Source organism: Syzygium oleosum, unplaced genomic scaffold, assembly GCF_021117445.2.
Source record: "Syzygium oleosum isolate NSW1041296 unplaced genomic scaffold, Sole_v2.1 Sole_v2.02, whole genome shotgun sequence".
Classification (NCBI taxonomy): domain Eukaryota; kingdom Viridiplantae; phylum Streptophyta; class Magnoliopsida; order Myrtales; family Myrtaceae; genus Syzygium; species Syzygium oleosum.
This window is the reverse complement of record NW_026607486.1, coordinates 12,388,465-12,407,165: the sequence shown is the minus strand read 5'-3', so window position 1 is coordinate 12,407,165 and position 18,701 is coordinate 12,388,465. Positions and strand designations below refer to the sequence as shown.

Sequence of the window (18,701 nt, the reverse complement as noted above, 5' to 3'; positions counted from 1 at the left end):
CGAGGCCGACCTCGCCGGGCGGCCGGCGGGCCGAGACTCGCCCGGCGAGGGCGAGGCCGACCTCGCCAGTGCCGCGGGCCGAGCCTCGCCGGATCCGGCGAGGCTCGGCCCCGTCGGCCCCGGCCCCGGCGAGGTCGGCCTCGCCCGGCCAGCGCGAGGCTCGGCCTCGCCCGGCGCAGCCGGGGGGCCGACCTCGCCGGCCCTCGCCTGCGGCCGGTCGCCCGGTCCGGCGGCCGGCCGGAGGTGAGGGTGAAAAAAGAAAAGAAAAAGAAAAAAATTCGAAAAAATAATATTAAAAAATTGGATGAATAGTAAACGGGGTAGATTTGGGACAAAAGTAAAAGTTTGGGGTTTTTTATGAGACAAAAAAAAGTTTGGGATATAATTGGGACAAAGGTTAAAGTTTGGGTTTTTTTATGGAATTGGGCCCAAGAAACAGGAATAAAGTCTAAAGTGAGACCTGACAGTAGCAACTTTTGGTGATGCTTCGTGAGCTGGGTTTCCATTCCTGACACTGCCATAGACAATACATATCTGTTTTTCATGTACAAGCATGTGACTGCATATGGATAACTGGTAATTAAGTAAGAACACTATTATTCTTGGGCAGTGTTTGCATAGACAAAACTCTTTTAAGTTTATCTCGAAGAGCTCGTCAAAGAGAGAAGATACTCTGTACTAATTAAGTGTATTGATATAATTGGTCCATGAATGTTTTTTCGTCGTTATATGATCGTCCCCGAACCTATTTTTTAGTTCAGTTCTATTTTAGAGTTTTCAAAAGTCGACCCAATCTTAATCCTTCATTTTGAAAAAGCCTAATGACATTAACTAACGTAGACGTCAACCTCGTAACTTGCCATGCATCGATTTGTTTGTGTGGTTTGTCCACCTGGAGTCAAATAACACCATCACTCGCTACCTCCATCAAGCTCACACATCGCTTTCCACTCCTACCAAACTCGACAAAGCTCAGATACTAGCACCAAAGCTCAGCTCCGCCACCGCATGCTTGAGTAGATTAGCACTGATCCGCCACCGCCAACATCACCAAAGACCTAAGCTTCAACACACTCGGCGCTGCTCTACTTACAACTAGTCCATCGAACACCAACCCATCTCCCGGAAAATGATATCTCAAGGAATCATAGATAATCCCAGACGAAAGATGCTCGAAAAAGTGGAATTCTATGCTTAGCACCAGTTGCCAAAATCAATTATGCTCAGCCTAAAGCTACTTTAACTCTCGTTTCTTATGTCTTGTGATTCCATATCCGTTAGCACTTACCGCACATGCATGCAACCCAAATTTCATAACGTGGCAGTTCCTTTACATTTTTCTTTTGGCCCTAAGCTCCCGTTCAGCATCAAGTATTTTCACCTAACGACCGTCTCTATCATATTCATTTGGGGTTAACCAAGATAACCTAATAAAGGCCAAAAAGCACAAATCACCCTCCCCCACCACCTCCCACCACCCCCACCCACCACTACCACCACCTTTATTCATACACTATAACTCTCCAAAACCAAAACCACCAAGATCTCTGGCTTCTAACCCTACCTTTCCAGTTGTCAACCTCCCAAATCTTGCCACGTGTCCTCGCCTATCCACTTTTGTCTCTTTTTGGTCCTCTCTCTTTTCCACTTTCGAAGTTCCTTCTTTTCCTTGGCCCCTACTCTTTCGCTCTTTTCCTCTTCTCCTGTCTTCTCCACCAACTAAAGTCGCAACAAACTTACTCATCACTCCGCTCTCTATATAAACCCCCATCAACCCCTCTTGCTCTCCTCCATGCCCAACCACAGCTTATCTCTTGAACTATTCTTCAGCACACATTGGCAAGCGCTCTTTAATTTCGCACACCCACCATTGCATTTTCTTGAGCTGATCATCGAGTTGCTCTCTTGAAGTTTCTATCCTCTTCCAAATTTGGTAGACGATTCTGAGAAGATCAAGAACAAGGTATCTGCCATGCTGAAGCAGATGCTCATGGCCTTGTCGGCGATGGCCAAGTCGAAGTCAATGGCTCTCAGGAGGAAGACGAACGCCCTCCGGACCCGCCTCATCATCTTCTCGCTGCTGCACCACAACAAGAAGTTCTTCGTCAGCACCCTCTCTCACAAGATCCAGAACCTCCTCTCGCATCACCACCACCACCAAGACGAGAAGAAGCCCCGCGAGGAGGCCGACGATGCCGACGTGGCGGCGGAGCAGCCAAGCGAGAATTCCATTGTTAGCTACTACAACAGCAAAGCCCTGGCGCACGAGTCTATGCCCATTCCGACTCACTGCGAGCCGGCCAAAGACGAAGAAGAAGAAGAAGATGATGATGATGAAGTTGACGAGAAGTACCCAGATTTGAGACACACGTTGTTTGATGACATCGAGGACTCGTCGCTGGGTGGGTCGGTAATCGAGTTGGTGAAGCACTCCAAGGAAGACAGAGGAGAGGAGTTCGTGCTGGAGAACGAGATCGACCACGTCGCTGATCTGTTCATAAAGAGGTTCCATCGGCAGATGAGGTTGCAGAAGATGGAGTCTTTCAAGAATTACCTGGAGATGCTCAGTAGAAGCGTCTGATTATCGACCATCGCTAAGGATTGACCATTATTTCATTACGACAAGACTTCATGTGCAGTTGTATCTAACGTTTTAAAAGAAGAAAAAGAATATTAATCTTCTCAATAACAAAGTTAGTCAGCAGTTGTTTTCTAGTCTCTTTAATTTTGCTTTTGTTTCTCGTATTGAGAAAATTATGAATGCCTTCTGGTGGTTTTTGGATTAATGCCAGAAGAGGTGTTGTAATTTGGCTTTCGCCCCATATAATAAGAGACTGAGCTTTTATGGAGACGTGTAATTCTTTCCTTCCTGAAGCAAACTCTTTCTTTTTCCCCCTGAACTAGGGATGAGCGGTTCCAGGTTCCGGGTAGGTTCCGCCTGGAACCTGAAACCTACCCTCGGGTACAGGTTCCTCAAAATGAGGAACCTGGAACCTACCCGTCGGAACATGGAACCTGGAACCTACCCTGTCACAGGTTCCAGGGTCGGTTTCAGGTTCCAACAGATTCTTTTTTATTTTTTATTTTTTTTTAGTTAATCAAAACGAAAATGAACATTCATAAAAAAGAATACAAAAGACAAATTATAGAAAAGACAAATTGCACCATCCCCCACCCTACAACAATGTAAAACAACATCAAATGGCTTATAGAAAATGCAGACAGAAAAAGAATCAAGAATTGGAGTGCCATGAAAAACTGAGCAAGAAAACCATGCAGTAGAGAAGAAATAGCATAAGTTTGCAAAATTAACTAGCTTAAGTATGCTCTTTTGAATCATATAACATAAAGTCCATTCAACAAACCTCTAAATGGACCACCCAACTATTTGCACCAGATCCAGAGCCATTGTGAAGATGATAACCAGGCAATGTACCATCTAAGCAGACTGAACATTGTAGAACAAGATTAAATGAGAACCTCAAACATCAATTTTTTAGCTTCGAATATTCTCAAAAAAACACCCAAAAAAAAAAAGAGAAAAACCTTGTCATTCTACCGTGAGCTCAAACGAAACAGGCAAAACAACCAATGGCACGAGGATGTTAGGAACAGAACAGTGGATCAACCAAAAGAAAATCTCTAAGAAATAAGACGCGAGCCCGTCTTAGTTACATGCACAATAATCAACATCTGGAAAAGCGAGAGCAGAATTCTAACCGGGGACACAAAATAACGAAGCTTAATAAACAAGAAAGACCAAAATCTTGTAAATCCATAAGTTGCCTACGAATGAAGCGAACCCAGACACTACTACATACAGAGAAACACCAACCTTCTTAACTATGAATCCCGCACCACTTACGAGCAGAAAGTCATTAAAAAAATGGGGGGCTGTTAAGAAAAGTTTGAGAAAGTACCAGCTCCTTTGGCAGCAGCACCCTCAATGAGAGTGAGGCCAACCATGAGCTCACTCATGGTTGTTTCCCCTTTGGCAGCAGCAACAAAAAGAGCAAATCTCGAAGGCCCTTAAGATACGATCGCAATCGACAATTAACCAATCGGTTAACTCCCCCCCGCCCTTCCTTCTCTCTCCTCACATTCAATCGGGGACAGATCCACCGCATTTTCCCTCTCCTTACATTCACTAAGCGATGAATCTAGATGAATGTGCACGCAAGAGCACGATTTCACGCAACTCAGGCACGATCGTTGTGACTTAATTCAATCGATCGATGCAAAAGATGAACAGAAGCAATGGTGGGAATTCAAAGAGAGAAGGCGTGAATGGCAGGGGTTGTTCGAAGACGTTACGTACTAGAGCGACGGAGCTTCAGAGGAGGAAGACGGCGGCGAGCCCGAATAATCGCAGCGAATCCGCGTGGGGAGATCACGAGACCTGCGGCGAAGAAGGCGGAGCGAGGCGGAAGCGGGAGAGAACCGCGGAAGCGGGAGCGAGGAGCAAGGCGAAAGCAAGAAGCGGGAGCGAGGAGCGAGGCAGAAGTGGAAGCAGGAGCGACCGAGCGAGGAGCAAGGCAGAAGCGAAAGCGGGAGCGAGGCGGAAGTGGAAGCAGGAGGGACAAGATGGAGGGACAAGGTGAATTAGGGTTTCTAAATACCAAATGTGTAGTTTATGTTTTAATTTTTAGGGATCCGGTTCCTGATCTCGGTTCTTGGTTCCGGTTCCGATCCGGTTCCGGTTCCTGGTTCTGATCCGGTTCCGGTTCCAGGTTCCGGTTCCGGTTCCTATAGGAACCGGAACCGGAATAGCCGGGTCCTAAAAATGAGGAACCGAGAACCGGACCCTCTGTCCATGGAACCTGGAACCGAACCGGACCCACCGGGTCCGGTTCTCCGGTTCCCGGTTCTACCCTAGAACCGCGCTCACCCTTACCCTGAACTGCTGTTGTGTGTGTGTGTGTTTTTCTATCCTAAAGTGAAAGTATCGTAACAAGTTAGTAAGTTAGCACACCTTATGATCACATCTAAGGCTGATAATTTTCGGGAAAAGTGCCAAAAAAGTCCTAAACCTTTTACATTAGTGCCAATTTAGTCCTAAACCTTTTTTTGTTGCAATTCAGTCCTAAACCTTTTGCATTGGTGCCAATTTAGTCTTAAACCTTTTTTTGGTGCCAATTCAGTCCTAAACCTTTTAAATTGGTGCCAATTCAGTCCTAAACCTTTTGTTTTTGTGCCAATTTAATCTTTCCGGCCAATTTTGACCAGAATTTGCCAACGTGGACGCATGCCAGCCGGCGGCCAGTCACTGGCGCTGACGTGGCGCCGACATGGACAACTTTAATATTATTTTAATATTTTTTTGAATTTTTATTTTTTTCCTTTTTTTTCTTTTTTTTCCACTTTTTTTTTTGGTCTCTCCCTCTTCCCTCAGAGGCCAGAGGCCGGCAAGCTCGACCTCGCCGGCCACTGGCGAGGGCGGCCTCGCCCGGCGACCTCGCCTCGGCCTTCGGCGAGGTCGAGCCTCGCCCGACCAAGGCGAGGCTCGCCCTCGCCGGGCGAGGCCGCTCTTGCCAGTGGCCGGCGAGGTCAAGCTCGCCGGCCTCTGGCCGATCGCCGGTCGCCGGACCGGCGACCGGCCAGAGGGAGGAGGAAGAGACCAAAAAAAAAAGTGGAAAAAAAAATAAAAAAAGGAAAGAAAAATAAAAATTCAAAAAATTATTAAAGTTGTCCACATCGGTGCCATGTCAGCGCCGGTGACCGGCCGCCGGCCGGCAGGCATCCACGTTGGCAAATTCTGGTCAAAATTGGCCGGAAGGACTAAATTGGCACAAAAACAAAAGGTTTAGGACTGAATTGGCACCAATTTAAAAGATTTAGGACTGAATTGGCACCAAAAAAAGGTTTAGGACTAAATTGGCACCAATGCAAAAGGTTTAGGACTGAATTGGCACCAAAAAAAGGTTTAAGACTAAATTGGCACTAATGCAAAAGGTTTAGGACTTTTTTGGCACTTTTCCCGATAATTTTCGGTACCACCAGTTGACATGACATATAATTGAGTGCGTTCGTGTCAAACTTAAATAGTCCCAGCCGTAAACAATTCAACTAGCTTATATATAAATAATTAACGTGTTATGTGCGAATTGACCCTTTTAATCCGTTTATGACACATTTAGGCATGCTTAGTAATACGGATATAACATATTCCTCGTGCAACATGGTACTTTCAGACATGTTCCGATGCGTTCATACACATTTTGCATGTTCATGTATAGGTGTCCATATCTCAAATGCGTGAAACTATTATGTTGTGTAACCTGCTAATAAACATCTTGAAATTTGGATTTTGATTTGGTGGGACAATTAATAAACTTGGTGAGACGCAATTAAGAGGCAACATAAATAACAACATGAGGACACAGAATTACCGGCCCTCATCACATGATCCTAACATTACCGATCGAAAGGGAGGAATTGGAATAGCCATATCTTCCGCCATCCCTGTGGTTTTTTTAGTATAGTTCCTCTAACCAGTTTTACGATTGTTGGATCAAATAAGCATCGATTACTTCCGGTGAAGCAAGTATTCTATAGATCGTACCTATATTGGACCAAGCTAATAATTACATTCTCGACCTCTAAATCATTTGAACATTGTCAATGATCTAGTCCAAGAATTTGTTCATGAGAATGTCCAACATATCTGGCTTTTAGCTATAGCCGTGGCCAAATTGGACCCAAGATACTGCAACGCCCGTCCCAGCTTGCACTGGAGACCACCTAGAAAGGCCCACTCAGCCACCCAGTCTCTTGTTGATGAACCATGAAGATGGTAAATCTATCAATTATGTCACACGATAAGTTTTCCATCGTTTGTAATTTATTTAATTTCGGGTTAATATTACGAAAAATTCCAAACTAATACACGTGTGATAAATTCACCCCAAACTTATTTTTTGACCATCGAAAACCTCCAAACAGATACACCCGTGATAAATTTACTCAAAACTAAATTTTTTACCAACCAAAGACCCCAAATTGGTACACTGATGACAAATTTACTGTTGAAAATATGTCTCGAGTTTGAGCCCGAAGTAAAAATCTGAATATTTTAAATTGGATATTTCCTGATATGAAATTGGAATCAGCGAAGAAAGAAAGAATATTATTCTTTCCTAATTCTTGTGGACTTCACGGCCAGAAGAGGAAAGAAGAAATAAAATTAAAAGAAAAGAAAAGCATGGCTGGATTTTGTTTCCTGATCCTAATCTGCGTGGGCTTCTTTTGTTGACCAACATGGGACTACTTTTCAGGCGTTGGATATACGTGTATATATATGTTTATGGTCAGGGGATGCTTTTTCAGAAAAGACTACTTGAAGCGCCGCTTGCTTGCGAGTGCTTGGCAGTGGGTTCGTGATTTTGTTCGTGAAATTACACCAAGAGTTTAAGTGTTCGTAGCGATTAAATCTTGTAGCAAGATTTGTATATAATTCTTTCGCGAGATTGAGAGATTATTTTGTGAGGAATTGTGGGGCTAAACACTGTGTGAGTTATTGGGTGTAATTGGAGCTTGGAAAACACTTAGAGTGTTTGAGTGACTCGAGTGTGGTTGTAATCTCCGTTGTATCGCTTGATCTATAGTAGAATTCCGTGCTGCTCTCCCCGTGGACGTAGGTCACTACGACCGAATCACGTAAATCTGGTGTCCGATTTATTTTCTTATTCTGTCAATTTTATTGTTCGATCGCTTGACTTCCGCAACATTTACCCTCCGTTAGTTCTGTTAAATTGGATTTATAACATGAAAAATCACAAATCGGTACACATGTGACGTACGGAGGGTAAAATCGAAAACCGGTATACCTGTGAATTGTCATATGTCATCCAACTAAACAATTTGACTGTAAAATTTAACAGAAATTAAAGGAGGGTAAATTTATCATAAGTGTACCAGTTTAGAGTTTTTTTATGGTAAAAAAATTAGTTTTGGCTAGATTTATCATAGGTGTACTAGTTTGGGGTTTTTCTGGTATTAACCATTTGATTTCTGACTTCTCTTCGTGTACTTAGCCTATTGGTATACTTAGGGTATGTTTATTTGAGGTGAAAGAATTTTCCGCAAGTTAGTTTTCTGAACTTTCACGCGTTTGGTTTACTAAAAATGATTAGTCAATGAAAAATCATTTACGATCAAAGAAAATATGCATGATTAAAGTTAAAAAAAGGAATTCTCTAACCTTAAAAGGGGAAATCGTTGTTATCCTGGAAAATTTTTTCCCGAAAAGCATTTTCCTTTACCATGAAGTTTTCCCCGAAACAAATACACCCTTAATTTTGAATGTGTCAATGGGTCGGTTCGGATCGGGTTTTCATGATACCCGACCCGACCCGACCCGAAATACTGGACATTTGTGCTCGGCCCGACCTGAGACAAGACCCAAACAGGATATAGCCAAGTGGTATGGTATGGTCAGGTCGGATCAGGTCGGGCCAGGTTCCATGTTTCAAACTATGAATTCTACAAAGTCATAGCAGTGGTTCGTCCCCAAATCGTTGCCACGCTCTCGAGCTCCCTCCGGCCACAACAAGAACTCAAGAAGGAAAAACTCACGCGAGGGCGGAGGGTGGGTTCCACCCGAGGTGGCGGCGGCGGCCGCTTCGTGAGCTACTTGCCTCAGGATGAGGCCGTGACGAGCAGGCTCTGCGCTGAGGAGGAAGGGTCAGATCCGGTGGAGTCATGGCAGGAAGTGGATCTTCTTAACGGAGAGTTGTCGTGGGTGGTGGAGTCGTATTGCCCCCGCCGTAGCCACCGCCCCTGCCACCATAGCCCCACCCCCTCCCCTGCCACCGTAATCCCACCCCTGCTCGGCCCGCCGCTACGATTGCTCCCCCGCACCGTGGCGCTGCCGAGGCTAGTCATGTCGCCGATGAGTTTGCCGTCGGACTCGATCTGGAACTCGATGGTCTTGCCCTCGGCGAGGCTGCGAAAGCCCTGCGTGAAGACTCAGAAATCGCAGAAGAGATCACAAAAGAGGCAAGAGAGTGAGAGAGACGTGGAAGAGAGATCTAAAGGGTTTCCTTGTTTGGGTTGGGCTTGGGTACCCGGCCAATAAATTCAAAACAATACCCAAATGTTTCTCTGGTTACCCAAACAAGTTGAGGCCTAAGCCGATCCAATACGAAAATTTCGGATCGGGTCGGGTTTGACCTGGTTATTTTGACAGCCCTAATTTTGATTATGTATATACTCTTTATTTTTCCTAGCAAATATAAGCACATCTTCTAATATTTTCTTAAAAATGATTGATTGTATTACTTATAAAAATGAAATTATTCTCATCGTCCATGAAGTTGTTTAGACATAATTTGTTGCCGATAATGAAAATAGTTTTTATTGTCTTATTATTTCGAGCAATACGAGCGATCATATTTAGGAAAATATTTTCCGGATCATTTATTTTTTGCGAAATAAATAAAACCTAATGGCATCATTATGTGGGCACTAACTATCCCATATCAATAATTATTCATCAGTTCATGGCTTTGTGTGACAAAATTCGGCAGCAGATGTATTAGCCTTGAAATCTATTGACTAATGATTGTGGGCGTTGCACAATGTAACTATATCTAAAGCCAGTACACGATATATATATATATATATATATACACGATATATATATATAATTTCCACTTATTATATGCTTTTCTCATGTAATTTTAGGACTATATCCTATTGTAAATAATATACCTAGCATGGTACTATTTGTTGATCAAAAAAATTAAACAGAAATAATAACTCTAAGAAAGCGATAACAAAATTAATAACGACTAAGTCAATGTTTAAATAATCTTAACAAATAGATATGACTGAATTACACAGCAAATATAGACTTGCTAGATGCTATGACATCGAAAACACGAGGTGATGTACGGATTACCGAATCTACTTAAGGCAATTAGTTCCTGCGAACGGAACATTGTAGATTTGCAAACTATGCCTCTCAAGTTACAACACCTTACACCATTTGTAATAGCACTATACGAACATGTCTTTATCGAACATTTTTTGAAACCGGCACATCTCAGAGAAACACTCCTTAAGAACTAAAGAGACATGTCATTTTAAAGACAAAGAAAACTGCTGCATAAATCTGAAATGACGTGAACTCAAAAGTCATGTCGGTTATGCTCGCATTTGTTGAGCCATTAACCCATACTTGCAACAATTATGAATGATCCGAAGAGACATAACTGCTGCAAAAAACGGAAAGGACATTATCTGAAAAGACATAACTTTAAAGACACTCTTGTTAATTACAACATATTCAATAGCCTTGCCATCAGGCGACCTTCAATTTCAACTGGGAAGCTGCTGATTTTCTGTTAATTTCTGTACGTTATGTGCTCAGAAGAGCAGACAGGCTGAATTAGAATTCTCTGTTCCCAGCTAAACAAAAACTATCTTTTGGGATCGCGCACGCTATTTAATGTTGTAAAAATATAATACTAATGACAAATCTTAGTGGCAGCAGCAGACCCATCATTAGCTAAGATTACTAAGGGCCCGTTTGGTAACGTGCCAAACAGTGAAAATTTCTATTCTTTTGTTCCCAGAAATAGTTTAGGAACAGAAATGCGTTTGGTAAACTTTTTGTTCCTGGGCACATTTTTGCAAATATTTGTGTTGAGAAACAGTTTTGGAAGAGAAACAAGAAGTAAAAAAAAGTTGCTTCTTGTTTCTCGGCACAATTTTGAGAATCATTTTTTTTTCTTTTTCTTTTTTTTCTTTTCTTCTTCTTGGGTTGTGGCCGGTCGCCGGTGACCGGCCACAGCCCAGGGCCGGCGAGGGCGTCACGGCCCTCGCCAGTCGACGGCGGAGGCGAGGGTCCCCCCTGCCGGCGAGGGCGAGGGCCGGACCCTCGCCGCCGGGCGAGGCGGCTCGCCGTGGGTCGCGACGGCGAGGCTCGGCCTCGCCCGATCTGGGAGAGGCCGACCTCGCCGTGGGTCACGACGTCCTCGCGACGGCCTCGCCCAGATCGGGCGAGGCCGAGCCTCGCCGTCGCGACCCACGGCGAAGCCGACCTCGCCGTGGGTCACGACGTCCTCGCGACGGCCTCGCCCAGATCGGGCGAGGCTGAGCCTCACCGTGGGTCGCAACAGCGAGGCTCGGCCTCGCCCGATCTGAGCGAGGCCGACCTCGCCATGACCGACGGCGAGCCGCCTCGCCCAAGCGGCGAGGGTCCGGCCCTCGCCCTCACCGGCAGGGGGGCCCTCGCCTCCGCCGGGTGGCCGGCGAGGGCGGCCCTCGCCGGTGGCCGGCGAGGGCCGTGATGCCCTCGCCGGCCACAGGGCCGTGGCGGGTCGCCGGCCGCGGTCGCCGGCGACCCGGCCAATGGGAGGCTGTGGCGGGTCGCCGGCCGCCGATCGCCCGGCGACCGGCCATGGCCTGGTAGAAAGAAAAAAAAAATTAAACAATTCAAAATATTATTAAAATATTATTAATAAAAAGAAATTTGTGTGTAGTTACCAAACGCATTTATGTTCTTTTCTATTCCAGGAATAGAAATTTTGGACAGTTTACCAAACGCCTTCAAATGCACAGAAATTGTTTTTTTTTTTATTTATAATCGAGGTGTTCGCGCGGCCGGCGAGCTAGGGCTCAAACCAGCGGTGATGCCCGACTAGTCCTCGAGGGGGGCTAGTGCAGCATCCCACCGCCACGACCCCCCACTTAAATCACCGATGGGCGAGTTTTGAACCCAGGACCTCTCGTGAAAGGAACTGAGCGCAAACCAACGTGGCCACCGATGGGTGGGTAATGCACAGAAATTATTTCCGGGCACAGAATAAAAAAAAATCATTTCTGTTCAGAAATAGTTCCCGGGCACAGAATGATTGTCATGCGCACCCTAAGTGTACTAACTTTGAAATTACCAATCCCATATTAATGGTTACGGTGATCTGACATATAATCAAGGAGACAAAATCAGATCTGTGTCAATATTTAAGGATAGCCCACTATCGATTTGACGATGACTCACATAAGTCACTGACAATGAAGCTTTCCTCTTATGAAATTCTTCTTTTTTTAATAAACTTCTCTATTAAATAGCATTGGAAAAAAAATTTACTACGTTCAAATACAAATACATTCGTTTCGTGAAAAATAAATAATTTGATCCTTAAAATAATTAATTTATATTGCTTATAAAAATGATAGAACGAAAAAAAGTTTCACTGTTCAAAAAAATGAAATATTTTTCATTGACTAATTATTTCAAGCAATATAAATAATCAATTTTTTTAAAAAAATTTCACATTATTTATTTTTCACAAAATAAACGGAGCCTTAATCTAAAATTAGTTTTTATCAGCGATCGCCGATTTCCTAAGTTTTAAATGTAGCAATAATGTTGATTATTTATTTATTTAGCCAGGTCTACTGCTAAAGATTAAAACAAGCTGAAAAATGATAAATTTTATATAGAGGACATGATAGATTAATAGGAGGAGCACATGGTTGATGGGAGTCCACGATTCAATCTTAGATTTTTTAACGGTTTAAAAAATTTAGGAAAATCCCTCCCTCATTTTGTTGCAGAAATCGAGCTCTGAAGTTTGTGTCCGTGGAGTCACAAAGCTTCCCATTTCCAATGTCTAGGAGTAGTAGTAGATCGTGAGAGGACGAAAATCCCATCTTTCTTTCGATTTATATATTTTTTGCTCACCCAACCTAACATAGGCTAGGAATTTGCATGTGATGCCGTGAAAAAGAATAAAGTTTATATAATGGAGCCATTATTGAAGAGATTAGCTCTAGGTTTATATAAGTTCGATGCGTCACTAGGGGTGATAGGTTTCAGGGTGGGTAGGTTCTAGATTTAGAACCTGAAACCTACCTTGTTATAACCGGTTTCTAATTTTTGAACTTGGAACCTACCGTATTTGTCCTAAAACTTGTTTTGGGACATACCCTGTTTTTCTGCCCCATTTCAAGGTCTACCCGAGAACCTATTTTTCTTTTGTTCATTTTTCTGGTTTTATTTTTTACAGCAAAATAATATGAGTAGCAATGAAATAATTTAAAGTAAAAGATGAATAATAAAAATCACTATCCATCAAAAGTAACAATCCCTAAAATGAGCAATAAAAATTACTATCCACCAAAAGTAATAATCCAAATATAGTAATAGTATGATCAACGGTTTTTTTAATACAAGCTAAAAACCTGTTCCAAAACCGGTTCGGGTGGGTCTTCACTTTGAATTGGGAACCAGACCAATTCCAACTGGTTCCCGGACCTGTTTTTGGGGCTTCCCGGGTAAATCCGATTTGATTGCATACCCCTATACGTCACGGTCATTTGATCACGTGGATTGTATATGAGATTCCATATGATTAATATACATCAGACGTATGCAATCATTGTTCAATTTTATGTATCAATACTTGGGCGTGATAGTGGGGCAGCAACAAAATGAAAAGCACACTCAAGTTAGAAAATCTCCAAAGGACGAGTCAACAGAGTTCAAACTCTTGAAATGAACTATGGCATTCTACCCATATACAAAGGTAGCCTGGGAAAGGCGAACGTCACAACATGAAACGAACGGCATCATGGCATACCACGATCGAAAGAGGAAATGCGAATGTAATGTCGCAAGATCTGTTTGTAATCTACGATGCGACGTACCGTGACACTGGCTCATACCGAATTGATTATAATGTGAGATATTAGCTAATAGCTGTGGCAATTTAAGTGCTAAGATCGAAGTAGAAGCACGGTCTCCGACGCGTCGCCAGGAATTGCCGGCCCCATCATAATCTTATATATCCGTGTGCCAGACTCGTGTTGAGTTTGATCTATATCTTTGCTGGTCCCTCTGTTCTTGAAACAGAACCAAGAAAAATCGCATAGATCTAATGGAAAATCAGGGATGAGATAAATGCATTAGATTAGTCATAGCAGGAGGGTGTCCTCTCTCGCTTTTGCTCCATTGAAAATCGTTCTCACGTCCCTCATTTCCGACGCCGCCTAACACATCCAAACACACCCTAAAATCAGACACTGCGAAACCCAAACCGTCTGGCTTGCAGCGAACGGCTTGTCGCCGGTCGATAGACGACTGCAAACGATGTCTTGTCTCTCTTAGTATCTACCAATTGCTGATACAAAGTGACAATGACACAAATACTTTCTAAACTTTAATTTAATGTGCAATGTGATCCCTAAACTTTTAATTTATTCAATATGGTCCCTGAACTTTAGCCAAATATGTAATGTGGTCCATGAACTTTTAAATATAATCCCTAAACTATGTAAAAATATTTCATGTTGTCGTTCCATCAATTTAAGATCATGGACAATATTAAACATTTTCATATAGTTTAAAGACTAAATTGAACATGTATCAAAAGTTTAGGGGTCACATTGCATATTGGGCAAAAGTTCATGGATCGTATTGAACGGGGACCATATTGCATAAAGTCAAAGTTTACGAACTATTTGTGCCATTTTCCTTCGTTCAAACAACAAAAGCTAAATGTAGCTTGGAAAAGCTAGCGAAAGATGTCAAGCTCGAGAAGATTTCCTTACTTTATTCATGGTTCCCGGATTTAGGCCATACCCCATGTTCTTAGACCAACGAGAATCTCTCTTTCCTCTCTCTTTCGGTCCCATTGCATTGTTCTAGAGTTGGATGCCCCAAAATATACGTGAAAACCCAAGTTCTGTCTGCTTATAAGTACGCGAACTTGGCCGGCCTAGGGTTATACTGATCTTTACAGTGAGTCATGGCTTCTTCTCTGTGGTTTCTGTGCCTCGGCTTCTTGCTTCTTGCCTCAAGAGCAAGGAGCGCCGCGCCGAGAAAGCCGGTGGATGTCCCATTTGGTCGCAACTACATGCCGACTTGGGCTTTCGATCACATCAAGTACTTCAATGACGGTTCTGAGATTCAGCTCTCTCTTGACAAATACACTGGTAAGAGCATTGCAACATAAGTACTTGTGCAAGATCCCATAGGACTCAGTTACATTAGATCGACCAGGGTTGCACGCGATCTACTCTGAGAATGTAGCTATTTCCGTTAATACGTTGAATACATTGAAAAGCAGATGCGAAAATCTCTCAAAATGCGAGGTTTTTGGCTGTTACTTTTGCTGTGTTTTCCTTTTGACATTGCCTCTGCTTGTGAAGGGACTGGGTTCCAATCAAAGGGCTCCTACTTGTTCGGCCACTTCAGCATGCAAATAAAGATGGTTCCTGGCGATTCGGCAGGCACGGTCACCGCATTCTACGTAAGTCGCTGCCTTATCTTCTACTTTCCAACCAATTTACACTCTAGTTTTGGAGATTGTTGTTTCACTATTTGAGGAATTATAACTGAAACTCGAGGATTGTTGTTTCATTGTTGCAGTTGTCATCTCAGAACTCAGAGCATGACGAGATAGACTTTGAGTTCTTGGGGAACAGAACTGGTCAGCCATACATTTTGCAGACCAATGTGTTCACCGGCGGTAAAGGAGACAGAGAGCAGAGGATCTATCTGTGGTTTGACCCCACCAAAGACTATCACTCCTACTCTGTGCTCTGGAACTTGTATCAGATTGTGTACGTCTCTTTCGCTTTACTCAACCCATCCGACTCTCGCTATGAAAAATGAGTCAGGCCACAAACAAGCAAAGTTCTAACTATGTGAACTTTGGCTCATCGGCAATTTCACATCGATAAACCGAGTCTAGCTTGACCTTGTTAATACTTGAATCGAGCAGAGAATGAGCTGATCTGTCGTTCTGCTTCGATCCGTTTAAAGATTCCGACTTTTACGAAACTGAAGTCAAGTTATATCTTCTAATTGCACTTGGCACATACTCTGTTTGATCCGACGCCGATCTACGAACAGAGAATGAGCTGATCTGTTGTTCTGCTTCAATCCGTTTAAAGATTCCGACTTTTATGAAACTAAAGTCAAGTTATATCTTCTAATTGCACTTGGCACATACTCTGTTTGATCTGATGCCGTTCTACAATCTTTGAACCACAGATATTTTTTTATCCTAAATGAAATATTTCGGTCTAATTGTGTCTCGGAAATGTGATGTACCCAATAGGTTTTTTGTGGATGATGTGCCCATAAGAGTGTTCAAGAACAGCAAGGACCTCGGGGTGAAGTTCCCCTTCGACCAGCCGATGAAGATCTACTCGAGCCTGTGGAACGCCGACGACTGGGCCACACGCGGGGGGCTCGAGAAGACCGACTGGGCCAAGGCCCCGTTCATGGCCTCCTACAAGAGCTTCCATGTCGATGGCTGCGAGGCCTCAGTTGAAGCCAAGTTCTGCGACACCCAGGGCAAGCGGTGGTGGGACCAGAAGGAGTTCCAGGACCTTGACGCTGAGCAGTTCCGGAGATTGCAGTGGGTCCGAGAGAAGTTCACCATCTACAACTACTGTAGTGATAGAGTTAGGTTCCCCAATGTGGCTCCTGAGTGCAAGAGGGATAGGGACATATGAAATTCTTTCTTCTTTTGTTCAATCTTTTTGGAATTGATAGTTCTTTTTAGGGACTTACTAATTATCTTGCCAGATTTAGCTTCATCCCTCGATGATGGTGTTGTGGATTTTGTTATCTCTAGTGTGTAATAATCAACTTGATTGTTCGTCAATTGTCTCTATTGTTCAGTTTCTTTATGGGACGTAGACGACCCTCATGACTCGGAGAGGTTTTCCACGACCCTGCTGACCCGAGATCTTCTCCGGTTTCCCTCCAAGAAAGATAATCGAATCAAAGAAGATATGCATTCTGGACAGATGATGGTCCAGGAAGTTCCTAATCTTTAATTGCTCTCGAACTGGACAACCGAAAAATGTTTCAGACAACTATGAAATGAAAAGGAGAAGACATAACAGATATTTTGTGAGGCTGATCCAATCTTTTGACTTTTGTCTGCAACATTAGAGGCGACGTTTGTGGATCACAACCCACTGATCTCTTCACCTGTATCTCCATTTTTCTTTTGTTAAATCAAGAAGCATCATCGCTGCGTGGGGTTTTGTTGCTGATGATGCGCTGGACAAGGAGTGAACAAGTTTCTAGGATTACGCCCACTTGACCCAAAAAGTCAACCCTGTTTCAAGATTCGTTCCTTCCAACAATGACTAAAGTAGAGGAGATTGGTTGTATCAAGCACATGGAGTCGATTTTGTTGACCCATTTCTTTCCCCACAGCTCCATATGAATCGTCCAAGGCAACAAGAACCGAAAGAAATATACAGTAAATAATGCTGAGTGTCTTGGATATAAGAACTGGATTCGCGACACATTTTGAGTGAATTGAGTCTGTTCGATTTTAGTTTATTGTGAGAGTAGGTGTAGTGTGCCTTCTATATCGATTATAGTTACATGAACTATAAGATCATATGGATTTTACATGAGACCCACCTGGTCTAACGGTGTGTGCAAGCTAAGTTCACGTGAACCGGGATCGCACGAGCAGTTTCCAATTGAACTATCCTTCTTCCCACTCTTGTATAGCCCTCGTCATGAAGAGTCACAGATTTAGCAATATTCCGCATCCTCTTTGTGGCTTCAAACAGAGCATATAAGTTGCCATTTACATGTCTCGAAATAACTATGCGTCACACATGTTGTTGATACATTGATTGATTCCATCGGCGACATCGGATCTAATAACATGCCAAGAGACCGAGCTGCTCGTATCACGGCACAACAACCTTCACTAACGATGCCCTTACCTGACTCTCAGCTTTTATTTTCATACTTGTCTATTGACGCGGTCCAGACAGGCCAGACTTGAGATGGACAGCGGCAAGTTACATCAAGTGAGCTTGGTGACAGTAACGCTCTCTTGCCACCTCTTCAGGGGCTCGATCTCGTGGCTGCTCCTTGGCTGGCGAGCTCACGCTCCCCCTGCCACTGCCGCCGGGCGACGCCTCTCCAGCGGAGGCTTGCGGCCTCGACTCGGTCCGGACCTCCAGGAGCCTCTGCCTGATCTGCTGCGACTTCTTGGACTGGCGTCGTTTGAGGAGGTAGTCTTCGGGTATGAAGACGTCCATGTTGTTGTCCGATGAAGCAAAAATCTGGCCGCTCCTCTCCACTCCTCTGCTTCTTCTCCTTCCCCACGAAAGTGGGAATTCGATGTCGTTGTCATGATCGGTGATCGCTTCGAACGATTCGCCTCTTTGGATAAATTCTCTTCTTGTAGATTCCAGTGGCTGGTGGCGATGCCCATGCCATTTTGGCGCTCTGCTTTATTCAGTGATTCTGCTGCTTGTTCTCTTGGCTTGTCATGAAGTGGAAGAAGGATGGCCAGTCGTGTTTGGATTCTCATACTGCTAATCGGTGGTAATTTCTTGCATTTTTTTCGTAATTTTAATTACAAAATATTGTAACATGTAACAACTTAAACTCTTTACGATCAACACACGAGTTTTATTCTTTTTTAATTCGACGGTTTCGGAAGGATATGTTCCCCGAAAATACTTAGAAACACCCGAGAAAGAGAGTTACTTCGATGATAGATTGGGACATTGCAAGTGATTCTTGCTCTTTATTATATATAAGGGCAAAAGCAATCAAAAACCTAAATTATGCCTGTGACATATTTACCCTAAATTTTTTTCTGCGACATCAAAAATCCTAAACTTGTACCTTTGTGACACATTTACCCTCCGTCAAAGTTCTGTTAATGAGAACTGTTAAAAATCTGCATAGACGTTAA

The 18,701-nt window shown here is 43.5% G+C and overlaps 2 protein-coding genes and 2 long non-coding RNA genes across 4 annotated transcripts; 2 read left to right on the top strand and 2 right to left on the bottom strand.

Moving 5' to 3' along the window:
* The first annotated feature begins 1,790 nt into the window (after positions 1–1,790).
* On the top strand, positions 1,791–2,715 carry LOC115667529 (uncharacterized). Its single transcript, XM_030589095.2, has one exon. The coding sequence runs from the start codon at positions 1,973–1,975 to the stop codon at positions 2,579–2,581; it is 609 nt and encodes a 202-aa protein (XP_030444955.1). The 5' UTR covers positions 1,791–1,972; the 3' UTR covers positions 2,582–2,715.
* Positions 2,716–14,519: 11,804 nt separating this feature from the next.
* Positions 14,520–16,625, top strand: LOC115681491 (xyloglucan endotransglucosylase protein 2). The gene is made up of 4 exons (XM_030605456.2): positions 14,520–14,943; positions 15,160–15,260; positions 15,380–15,573; positions 16,074–16,625. The coding sequence occupies exons 1-4, from the start codon at positions 14,757–14,759 to the stop codon at positions 16,471–16,473; spliced, it is 882 nt and encodes a 293-aa protein (XP_030461316.1). The 5' UTR covers positions 14,520–14,756; the 3' UTR covers positions 16,474–16,625.
* On the bottom strand, positions 15,900–16,624 carry LOC130136108 (uncharacterized). The gene is made up of 2 exons (XR_008815162.1): positions 16,532–16,624; positions 15,900–16,444 (listed from the first exon to the last, which is right to left on the bottom strand). It is a non-coding gene; the product is annotated as an uncharacterized LOC130136108 (long non-coding RNA).
* Positions 16,626–16,774: 149 nt separating the features above from the next.
* On the bottom strand, positions 16,775–18,109 carry LOC130136104 (uncharacterized). The gene is made up of 2 exons (XR_008815159.1): positions 17,716–18,109; positions 16,775–17,087 (listed from the first exon to the last, which is right to left on the bottom strand). It is a non-coding gene; the product is annotated as an uncharacterized LOC130136104 (long non-coding RNA).
* Positions 18,110–18,701: the final 592 nt, after the last annotated feature.

Bases quoted from the DNA above. Each gene is read 5' to 3' on its own strand.
- LOC115667529 (XM_030589095.2), top strand. From the start codon at position 1,973: ATGCTGAAGCAGATGCTCATGGCCTTGTCGGCGATGGCCAAGTCGAAG.
- LOC115681491 (XM_030605456.2), top strand. From the start codon at position 14,757: ATGGCTTCTTCTCTGTGGTTTCTGTGCCTCGGCTTCTTGCTTCTTGCC. The intron at 15,261-15,379 runs GTAAGTCGCTGC...TCATTGTTGCAG, and splicing joins GCACGGTCACCGCATTCTAC to TTGTCATCTCAGAACTCAGA. The intron at 15,574-16,073 runs GTACGTCTCTTT...TGTACCCAATAG, and splicing joins TGGAACTTGTATCAGATTGT to GTTTTTTGTGGATGATGTGC.